This window comes from Embiotoca jacksoni, unplaced genomic scaffold (assembly GCF_022577435.1).
Source record: "Embiotoca jacksoni isolate LCO1_2020_lvr unplaced genomic scaffold, fEmbJac1.0.p SCAF_79, whole genome shotgun sequence".
In the NCBI taxonomy this organism is placed as follows: domain Eukaryota; kingdom Metazoa; phylum Chordata; class Actinopteri; family Embiotocidae; genus Embiotoca; species Embiotoca jacksoni.
The window spans coordinates 538007-549795 of record NW_027185435.1 but is presented as its reverse complement, the minus strand read 5'-3'; the positions used below and the strand labels follow the sequence as shown (position 1 = coordinate 549795).

Below are 11789 nucleotides of genomic sequence, written 5' to 3'. Positions count from 1 at the left end.
TTCAGAGAGGCGGAGTCTCTCAGCAGTGAAGATGGGGAGAGGTTCACCACTCTGTGAAAGACTGTGTTGGAAAATAGTTCAACAATCTAAGAATAATGTTCCTCAACGTAAAACTACAAAGAATTAGTGGATTTCATCGTCTACGGTTCATAATATCATTAAAAGATTCAGAGAATCTGGAGAAATCTCTGAACACAAGGGACAAGGCTGGAAACCAATATTGGATGGTGGTGATCTTCGGGCCCTCAGGCAGCACTGCATTAAAAACACACTATTCTGGAGTGGAAATCACTGCATGGGCTCAGGAACACTTGTGAAAACCATCATCTGTGAACACAGTTCATCGCTGCGTCCACAAATGATGTTAAAACTCTCCAAAGAAGAAATCAGATAGAAACATGATCCAGAAACACCGCTGCCTTCTCTGGACCGAGATCATTGAAGATGGACTGAGGTGAAGTGGACAACTGTCCTGAGGTCTAATGGATCACAATCTGAGATTCTGTTTGGAAATCATGGACGCTGCATCCTCCGGGTTAAAGAGGAGAGGGACCATCCAGCTTGTTATCAGCTCAGTTCTAAAGCCAGCATCTGTGATGGTACAGGATGCATTAGTGCACATGGCATGGGTAGCTTGAACATCTGGAAGGAAGCATTAATGCTGAATGATATATTCAGGTTTTGGAGCAACATATGCTGCCATCCAGACAACGTCTCTTTCAGGGAAGGTCTTGTTTATTTCAGCAGAACAACGTCCAACCACATTCTGCACGTATTCCAACAGCATGGTTCTCTAGTAGAAGAGTCCGCTGATAAACTGGCCTCCTGCAGTCCAGACCTGTCAATCATTGAAAACATCTGGAGCATCAGGACATGAACAATACAACAAAGGAGACCCTGAACTGTTGAGCAGCTGAAACCCTCTATCAGGCAAGAATGGGACCACATTTCACTTTCTAAACTCCAGAAACTGGTTAATATTATTTACAAATCATCAAATTCTGCTTTTAGTTACATTATAAACAGCACCCAACTTCTTTGGAAGCAGAGTTGTATATATCAGGATATAGTGTAATATCTATGTCCCTGTAAAAAAAAGTGCTCATGAATCAACACTTCTCAAACAGCTGCAACAATAAACCTGATGTCAATGCGAGAAAAAACCTTTGTACCTGATAAGAGTTTGAATCTCCCTCTTCACCAGCTCACGCAGCAGACAAGCAAGTCCTCACATCTCTTTTAGGGAGTAATAACTTCCTCTAGCAGACTCCTCAGTGACTGAGAACACAGTGACTGATGAAAAACATCTATGAAGCTGACATTGTTTTCATTCTGTCATGTGACGTTTGTTTGTAACTGAGATCTGAGGTCCGGAGGGTCCGTCGCCGACCCGCCGAGCTTGCTCAGTGATGGACAGTTTGACGCCTGACTTTTTCTTTCCTCACAGCAACTTCAAAATTCAAACACTTTTTAAAACTGTTGCACAGACGTCACTTACGTTCACTTCGTCTACAGTCACTGTCTGATCAGTGAAGGGTTAGGCTTTAACTCTGAGTGACATGATGAAACACTCTCCTCCTCATTGAGGAAGACTCTCTTCCTTCTTGGTGTTTATCCAACTCTCCTCTCACTGGCCTCCTGCCGTGAACAGTTTCCTGTACCTCCTCTTATGTTCCTGTGGTCTGTCATGTTTCCTTCTGTATAAAACAGAGACGAGAACCAGCGGACCACCGAGCTCTGACTGACGTCACTGAATGATCGTGAACGTCCTGTCTGCTGACCAGCGTTGCTGTGCTGCTCGTTACACCTGACCGTCCTCATCAGCTCACATTGTCATCTCATCTAATGAGTCAGTCAGTCTCTCATTGCGGCCCATCTGACTTCTGACCTCCATCTCCCTACGGACAATCAAGATTTTTTTTTTTTCTCTTTCTTCCCTCTTCTTTTCGTCTGCTGGTCAAACCTTAAAGATCATGTCAGAATAAAGATGGGAAACATCTTAATGTGATAAAAACCATCCTTCAAAATAGAATAAAAATCAGGTTTTATTTTGAAATAAGATTGTTTGACAAACTAAAATAACTTAAATCCCAAAGACATATTAAGAACAGGTTGTCTGTGTTGGTGCTGCTTTCTCAAAAAGATTACAATTTCAAAATAGAAGTAATTTTACAGTTTCACCAAAGAAGATGTGGTGAAGGGATGGGGGGTGGGAGGATGGGGGGTGGTGGGCTGGTAGCGGGGGGTCACAGGAAGGGTGGAGGTGAGGATTAGGGGGCAACAATGAGTTAAATGTTCCCCTGCAGACCACATGGAGGCCGAAGCGTCCCCCCCAGTGTCCATAATTTGTCTGGAATAATTGTGTGTGTGTGTGTGTGTGTGTGTGTGTGTGTGTGTGTGTGTGTGTGTGTGTCTGGTGTGTATGTGTGTGTGTGTCTGTGTGTGTGTGTGTGTGTGTGTGTGTGTGTGTGTGTGTGTGTGTGTGTGTGTGTGTGTCTGTGTGTGTGTGTGTGTGTGTGTGTGTGTGTGTGTGTGTGTGTGTCTGGTGTGTGTGTGTGTGTGTGTGTGTGTGTGTGTGGTGTGTGTGTGTGTGTGTGTGTGTGTGTCCAGGGCTCAGGCTTTGCTCTCTGGTCATTGGAGGTGAAGGGGCTCTCCACAGAGAGTGGAGGACCCTCGCTGTCAGACAGGAATCTGAAGAGACCTCCCAGTAGTCGTCAGCGGTGAGACCCAGCAGCTCCCGTTATTCACAACCCTCAGAGGAGGCACAAATGTTCAGCTGGTTCTGGAGCTTCACATGTTTCAGTTGCACAGTGGAGCAAATGCCACCAAGCTCTCTCTCTGACAACACTGGTACAGTATCATACAATATCAAGACGTTACTGGATCAGCACACATTCAGAGAGAATGTGTTGTAGACGTAGTTGTTTATTTATTAAATCCTGATGGAGGGAAACGTGTTTATGAAAACGTACATTACAGAAAATAACTAAATAATGAGATCACTTCTTAAAAACGTTGTGTCGTGCACTTGTTCTTTACCAGGTAAAGTTGGAAAGGGGTGGAGTCGAGGTGTTGGAGATGGCAGAATGATGGTGATGAGGTCAGGTTGGTATCAGTGAATGGAGGTGGTGGAGTCAGGATGTATCAGAGGTGATGGAGTTAGGATGGTATCATAGGTGATGGAGGTGATGGAGGATGAGGATGGTGTGTTGTTCCCATTATAAAATGCTGACTGCACCACAGGCCTGTCAATCAAACAGACACGCCCCCAAAAACAGGTCTTCTTGAATCTTCTTTTCTAATGAATGAGGGATTATTTTCAGATGGACCTCCAGAAAACTAATAAGAAGGAGTGACTTTAGCTAACAACACCGAGATAACTGATGGACACATTTTATTCACTTTGGATTTGATGAGAGAAGTTGAATGGGAGTCTATGGAGCCGGAGGCTTTTTGGAGCCGACCTCTAGTGGCACTCGCTGGTATTGCAGCTGAAGACACTTCTGGATCAGAAGCTACGAACACTTTTCTATCCCGCCTGTGCTTGATGACCTGAACAGGTTAGCAGCCTCGTGGGCTTCACATGACTTCTGTGTGTTATTAATATGAAGTTACATGTTTGTACAGTTTTATTCAGAAACGTCTGAATACTTGAAGCGTGCCTGCTGTCGCTCTCTCACGCTGCTCCGCTTTGTCACTTCACATGAAGCGCTGCCATCTAGGGATCAGTTTAAAACACACTGCGGACTGAATGTCACTGCAGGTTTGCAACCATAGCAACCTGTTACTGACAGCTTGTCATACATGAAGGATTCAGAAAGCAGTGAGGTAATGACTCCCCATAGTGACACACTGACCTCACCTGTCGGCCTACAGTCACAGACACACCTGAGCTGATGCAGCTGCAACACTTGGAGGACCTTTCTGCCACATGCGGTGGTCTTCATCAGCATCCACACACAGGCTGATGGATGTCTATCATCAAACATCAACCTTTATATATGAGCAAACTCCTGCTGATGAAGGTAATGACATGCAGCTGAAAGCTCAGACAGAAAGTAAGTTATGAACTTTAAACTCAACCTCCAGCTGTGATGCATTTCTTCATGGTTTGTATTGAAAGATGTGAAGGAGCCGTTCTGACCTGCAGCACAAAACACGGCATCATTCCTCCTCCTTGGCTGACATCTGATGAGTCAACACGCACATGTCAGATCGGTAAAGTGGTTTTGCAACAGATTCACAAACACAGCTGATTACATATGAACACTGTCTGCAGCTGCCAGTGAGGCTCTGACAGTTTCAAAGTTCCTCTTCAGTCCTTCTGGACGGTACGACGCCGCCATCTGCTGCTAGAAAACTGCACAGCTGCACTCAGGAGTAACAGAAAGGGATTATGGGTAAGGATTACAGCAGGCACCATACCTGTAATAGTCTGAGGACAAAATTATGTCAATGCTCTCAGATCAGATATCTGTTATTAAGTTGTGTTTGATGTTCGTATTTATTGTGAGTGAAAAACACTCTGCTCAATTGTTCTGTGTACAGATGTGTTACAGAGTGGCTGCTTCTATGTGTGTTAATATCAACTATCAGTGATGTCATCAACCATCAGTGACGTCATCGTTGGTTTGTGAACGTTATGAATCCTCCAGTTCAGATTCTGTCCGTCACCATCTTGATAGTTCGGAGCGGTTTGGAGCAGGAAGTGACCATATTTGGACGAGCTGGGGGAGGAGCCAGCGGTGGATCTGACCAATCTGATCAGAAACCTGACGATACTACGTCCCGCCCACCGATAGCTGTAACCTGACTGCACCACAGGCCTGTCAATCAAACAGACACGCCCCCAAAAACAGGTCTTCTTGAATCTTCTTTTCTAATGAATGAGGGATTATTTTCAGATGGACCTCCAGAAAACTAAGAAGAAGGAGTGACTTTAGCTAACAACACCGAGATAACTGGAGACTGTTAAAAGGGTGTGTGTGTGTGTATGAGACAGAGAGACAGGTCTATAGGTAATTCATCATCATCATTATCGTTGTGTCGTTGGTCATTTTTTAATGTGTGTTGAAGCACTGCGGTCTTATTAAAGTAATTATCTTTTCATGGTGGTTGTAGATTTCCTTTTGTCATCAATAACTTTCACAAAATATCCACCTCATAAGAACACGCAGACAGATCGTCGGTTGTAACGCAGCTTTTATTCTTCAGATAACAACGAGACATGCAAAGAACCGGGAGACAGAGTTTGTGGTGTTCATGAGTTCTGCTGCTTCAGTCTTCTCTCTGATCTGTCGGCCACATCTGGACAGGCCTCCTCTGGAAGAGCCAAGAGCACCGAGGTGGATGAGGTCAGAGCTGATTGTAACGATGGACTGTGTGTGTGTGTGTGTGTGTGTGTGTGTGTGTGTGTGTGTGTGTGTGTGTGTGCTCATATTGCTCTCATGTGGACTCACAGCACTTGTAGAGCGTGTTCAGCCTGGCGATGTCGCTCCTGCTCATCTCCTTAGCGTTGCCAAAGTTGACGCTGGCGTTGGGGATGGGGACCATGGTGGGCTGGTTGTTCTTGGAGAAAGCGTACCTGCAACAGCACACAGAGCTGTGAGACCCGACCACCACACATCCTGAACACACCTCACCTCAGGGCTGAAGTAGAAGCAGCTGTTCTCACCTGTGATACTGCATGACAGAGTTGTAGTCGTAGGCAGTGCCCTGGTTGAGGGTGGCGATCTTCCTGAAGTTGTGCTCCATTCCTACAAAACACAATAAAGAGGACAAAGTCTCTGTTTGAAATCAGTTGTTTAGACAACTCCTTTCAGTGTATTTGTTCACAAGGGTTCCCCATGATATCTACACGAGGCCTGCAGAGTCTCGTAGGAAGAACAGGTCTCAGATCAGTGCTTCCCTCTGAATGCACTCGTCTGCAGCTCACCGGTCACCCCTCTAACCTCTAGTGAGAATACGGAACCGTTCCTTTACCGGAATGGACGTTCTGCAGCAGGACTTTGATGTGGTTGTCCCTGTCGGAGCGGGTCTGTTCGTGGTTGAATCCCAGAGCGTGGAGCAGCTCGTGCTGCACGGTGCCGTGGTAAAGGCATCCACTACGGGCCAGAGACACCACCTGCTTCCCGCCACGACGGCCGACGTAGGAGTAGCAGCTGGACAGGACCAGAGAGACGTTGAAGAGCAGTGAAGTCGGAGGACAGCGTTCAACACAGGCTGCTTATCGTTCTCAGCTTCTTACCCGTTCTGGGACTCGATGCTCAGCCAGTCGCGGTCGCTGCTGCTGCTGGGCCTGAAGCGGATGCAGGAGAAGGAGGAGAAGGACTCCAGTCCACGGGTGATGATGGCCTTCTCACGGGAGTCTGGCAGGATGACAGGACACAACATTTAGCTTTTTTCCATCCAGCAGCACCACAAACTAAACCAGTGAGTTTCTCTGAGTTTCCATGTACACTGTAACATTTAGAGTTAGTCAGCCAACACTGGTCCAACCAGACCAGGACCAGATCTGAGGCGGACCCACCTGAAGGAGTTGAACCGGATGAGGATGTGCAGAAATAAAAGCAGTTTGACTAAATGTCAACGCTGCTATTTCTTCACATTATGTGGGTCATTTCAGTTCATTTCTTCATATTTTGAGGCCTCCCAGCCTCAGACACTCACTGAAGTGGTTGGTGATGTAATAAGGAATGTAGACCTTCCCGTCGGTCCACTTGCCCCACGTGCAGCCCCAGCTGGTGCAAGGGTCGGCGTTTCTCTCGGCCTCGGTGTCAACGGCGATGTCTCCTTCGGTCAGGATGGGATCGTCGGCAGAACGGACTGAAACACATCGTGCACAACTTCAAATCCTGTTGCAGTGCTACTGATAGAAGAAGGAAGGATTGAAGCTTCATCAGCGGTCCTGAGGAAGAGGGACTGCAGCAGCTCTCACTCACTCAGATTGCTGTTGGCTCTCTCCAGAAGTTCAGAAACAGAAAGACCCTCTGCAGCGTCCTCTGCTCACACACATCAACAACAGCACAATTTCACTGGACTGCAGAACAACACAGCAGTCCCATACTGAGACTGTCAATACCATAGGACAGATACATACCTGCCTGCAGCTGCAGCGAGGGATCAGGGGAGAAGAACACACGGCGTTACACATGAAATCACAGCTCCACGTCAGCAGACGTCCTCACACTAACAACTACACGTTAAACTGGGAAGAACGCACATTCACATGATGAGACACACTTTCTGCATTGTGGAACCAAAAGCTTTTAGATAAAGTCTGTCACCCAAATCCTCAAATCTGTCTGTGAGAAAGGACCTAACAGCTGTGAAAATAATGTGAGACTTCATATGTGAGACAGGACGCTGTTCATGTTGGTGTCTGCCACAGTCAAGTTCCCACATCCACATTTACAGGAGGATGAATGAGCAGACGTCCCGCGGTGATCCTACCTCGCTGTCAGCCCAACAGCAGGCAGACAGCAGCAGCAGAGCCAGAGCCCAGAAAACAGACGAGCGAGCCATCGCAGCAGATCTGCAGGACACAGACAGGAATCAGAGCAGAGTGGGAACACAGAGGTCCACCTTCATCCACTGACAGGAAGGGCCCATGTCTACACTGCACTCTCACCTTGGATCCTGTGTGGACGTGTGCAGCACAGGTTTCACTCCAGCATTTTATAAACCGTCAGCTGTGTCAGTCGGCCCAAATATGGCTTATCTGAGGACGGAGAAACCCTAAAGAATCAGCTGAACGTACAGACTTATCAGTCACGTGTTCAGACAGACGTGCGAAAAGAAACGCCACCCTTCAATGTTGGTGGGAAAACAGACACCTGTTGCATTTAGCATCAAACTGTACAAAGATATCTAATGAAAAATGGAGTTTTACCTGTACCTCTCAGCATGTTGTCTGTTCCCTGGGCTTCCTTAGATGTATCGACACCTACTTGGAAAAATAACCCTGAATCTTACGATGCAAAGGTGTACAAAATAAAACTTTTGTTAATATTCTTCAAAAGAGGATGATAAACACAATTACAGTCTATCTATAATTCCTATAAGGTTGAAATTATGTTCTCAAAAATAGGTTTTATATTGGCTGATGTAATATTCTATTCGTATATTCATTTGGAGTGTTTAATGTAAATAAAAACAGAACGTGATGATTAGCAAATCATGCAAACCCATATTTAATTGAAGAGGGTTAGGGGTTCACCACTCTGTGAAAGACTGCCTGGGCAAATAGTTCAACACTTTTTGACATAAAACTAAATATAAAACTACAAAGAATTAATGGATTTCATCATCTACGGTTCATAATATCTCTATGCTGTCCTTTTCTCTCTCTGCTCTCCTCTCACCCCAACCGGTTGAGGCAGACGCTCCGCCCACCTCTGATCTTGGTTCTGTTAACAGATGTTCTCCACCTCTGAGTCTGGTTCTGTTAACAGATGCTCCGCCCACCTCTGATCCTGGTTCTGTTAACAGATGTTCTCCACCTCTGATCCTGGTTCTGTTAACAGATGTTCTCCACCTCTGATCCTGGTTCTGTTAACAGATGTTCTCCACCTCTGATCCTGGTTCTGTCGGAGGTTTCTTCCTGTTAAAGGATGTTTTTCTTCCCTCTGTTGGAGGTTTTTCTCCCTTAAAGAGGAGTTTTTTCCTCCTAGTTTATGTGGGAATTGTTGAATTGTTGGTTTCTCTGTATAATATTGTAAAGTTCTGATGTAAGGACTTTAATGTGTTAAGTGCCATGAAATAACCTTTGTTGTGATTTGGCGCTATAGAAATAAAGTTGAATTGAATTGAATTAACTGCCCCTAAATGTTCCTTTCAAAGTGAGACATGGATCACTGTGTGAAAAGAAGCGAGACTTACTTTGGCAAGTTGCACACTAATCTTTAAGCTGGGGGTTCAAACCCCAGGTTCCTTCTGTCCACATGCCAACGTGTTCTTGTGCAAAACACTGAACCACAAGTTCCTCCTGATGGCCAGCGAGCCCTTTGTGAGGTGTGTGAATGTGTGTGTGAATGCAAACTGTAAAGCGCTTTGAGACTGCTCAGGTGATACAGAGCTGTATAAGAATGATTACATAATTATAAATAACTAATTTAAGAGTTTTGAACCTTTTTGCTGTGAGGCGACAATGCTAACCACTGCAAACTGAGCCACCCCACTGAGCAGCAGTTAAAGTCAAATGTCAGATTAAAGCTGGAGCAAAAAACTAATTTGCTGTTGTGTTAGTTTTGGATGACCAAATAATTAGATCTCAGACAATGTTGAATAATTTAATAGGAATAAATGACAAATGCACCTTTATTCATGTCAGTTTCTCACCACATCATTGCTGCTGTTTTTGTAAGACTGTGAACCAAACATTTAGTGCAACTGTGTCTCAATGTGGAGAAGTAACACAAACACAAAACAGGCTTTTGTAACTTGAATCACAAGATTTTGTGTAATTGTGCAGCCTGTAGTGTCACAACAGAAACAGAATAAAAAGGTAAATATCATCATAAAGATGTTTTATTTGCAGCATTTGACTGCAATGTTTAGTAGTTTTTAGGTAGGTAGGTAGGTATATACTTTATTAATCCCCGAGGGGAAATTTTTTCGCCACAGCAGCATACATACAGAAGCAATAATAGAAACAATAGAATAAAATAATAGAATAGAATAATATAATAGAAAAGCAATAAAATTAAATAGCAGTAAAAAATATAAATATAAAATATAAAATGCACAGTATATACAGTATATATACAGTACATTATATGTCTATATATATTATATACAACAAACCAATAAACACAGTCAACATATATATATATATATATGTATATATATACATACAGTACAGTATATATCTATATATATAATATACAATCAACCAAGAAACACAGTCAACAGTGTTATTGTTGTGTGATGGATTTTGCCAGAGGTGAGTTATTGTAAAGTCTTATTGCAGTGGGCAGGAATGATCTCCTGTATCTGTCCCTGTGACAGCGGAGCTGGAGGAACCTTTTAGAGAAAGTGCTCCGCTGTCCCTGCAGCAGGTGGAGAGGGTGGACAGGATTATCCAAGATGGACAATAGTTTGTTCAGCATCCTCCTCTCCACCACCTTTTCTAGGCTGTCCAGTTTGTAGCCGATGATGGAGCCGGCCTTCTTAACCAGTTTGTTAAGTCTGTTGGTGTCACCGGCTCCAATGCTGCTTCCCCAGCAGACCTCAGCGAAGTACAATGCACTGGCCACAACAGATGGTAGAACATCTCCAACATCTTGCTGCACACATTGAAGGATCGAAGTTTCCTCAAGAAAAAGAGTCGACTCATCCCCTTCTTGTAGACAGCATTGATGTTGGTCTTCCAGTTCAGTCTGTTGTCATGGAGACACCAGGTACTTGTACTCCTCCACCATGTCCACCTCCTCTCCCAGAACTCTCAGCGGTTGTGGAGCCGTCGTCTTCCTCCTGAAGTCGACCACCATCTCTCTGGTCTTGGCTACGTTCAGGAGGAGGTGATTTCTACCAGCCCACTCCACAAAGTCCTCCACTACTGTCCTGTACTCCTCCCGTCCATCCCTTATACACCGACCACTGACCACCGTATCAGACAGCACACTGCCCAGATGGACAAACTGTGGTCTGCCTGTTAGGTAGTCATTGATCCAGGAGACGGTGGACGTGTCCACCCCCACCACCCGCAGCTTCTCACTCAGCAGCAGTGGTTGGATGGTGTTAAATGCACTGGAGAAATCAAAGAAAGTGATTCTCACAGAGTCACCGGTTCCATCCAGATGAGACTGAGCTCGTTGCAGCAGGTAGATGATGTCATCGTCCACTCCCACATGAGGCTGGTACGCAAATTGTAGAGGGTCCAGAGAAGATTTCACCAGCAGCCTGAGGTGGGCCAAGACCAGCCTCTCCAGCACCTTCATCACATGAGATGTGAGGGCAACCGGTCGGTAGTCGTTGAGGCCAGATGGAGTCGTCTTCTTAGGGACTGGAACCAGACAGGACGTCTTCCACAGCACCGGGACCTCCTCCTGCTTCAGGCTCAGGTTGAAGAGGTGTTGTAGGACCTCAGCCAGCTGGACGGCGCAGGTCTTCAGGACCACGGGGCTGATGCTTTCAGGTCTTCAGGACCCCGGGGCCGATGCCGTCAGGTCTTCAGGACCACGGGGCTGATGCCTTCAGGTCCTGCAGCCTTGCGCTGGTGGAGTCTCTCCAGCTGTCTCCTAACCTGGCCAGTCGTCACAGAGAGGGTGGAAGGGGGGGTCAAGGTGTCGATGGAGGAAGAGCCCTTTGAGATTGAGGGCTCTGTGCAGTTCACCAGGGGGCGCAGAGGGGGGAGGGGGGGAGGCAGCAGAGGTGTTTTGGAGGTGTGAGGTGTGGAGGAGACAGATGAGGGTGGTGAACTAAACCTGTTGAAGAAACAGTTTAGTTCATTTGACCTCTCCAGGTTCCCCCTGGTTGTTCCTCTCCAGGTTCCCCCTGGTTGTTCCTCTCCAGGTTCCCCCTGGTTGTTCCTCTCCAGGTTCCCCCTGGTTGTTCCTCTCTAGGTTCCCCCTGGTTGTTCCTCTCTAGGTTCCCCCTGGTTGTTCCTCTCCAGGTTCCCCCTGGTTGTCTCTCTCCCCTTGAACCCAGTAATCTCCTTCATTCCGGTCCACACCTCCCTCACGTTGTTCTGCTGGAGTTTGGCCTCCAGCTTCCTCCTGTAGGAGTCCTTGCACTCCCTCATCTTCTCCTTCAGGTGGCGCTGCACTCTCCTGAGCTCCTCCCTGTCC

The 11789-nt window shown here is 46.1% G+C and overlaps 1 protein-coding gene across 1 annotated transcript; it reads right to left on the bottom strand.

Annotated features, from left to right (window-relative positions):
* Positions 1-5185: 5185 nt before the first annotated feature.
* On the bottom strand, positions 5186-7636 carry LOC138215677 (hatching enzyme 1.2-like). Its single transcript, XM_069177955.1, has 10 exons — positions 7631-7636; positions 7458-7534; positions 7287-7304; positions 6942-7004; positions 6670-6825; positions 6248-6368; positions 5983-6161; positions 5675-5756; positions 5460-5584; positions 5186-5322 (listed from the first exon to the last, which is right to left on the bottom strand). Coding segments are annotated over exons 2-10 (813 nt in total). The 5' UTR covers positions 7525-7534; positions 7631-7636; the 3' UTR covers positions 5186-5320.
* Between the last annotated feature and the right edge of the window lie 4153 nt (positions 7637-11789).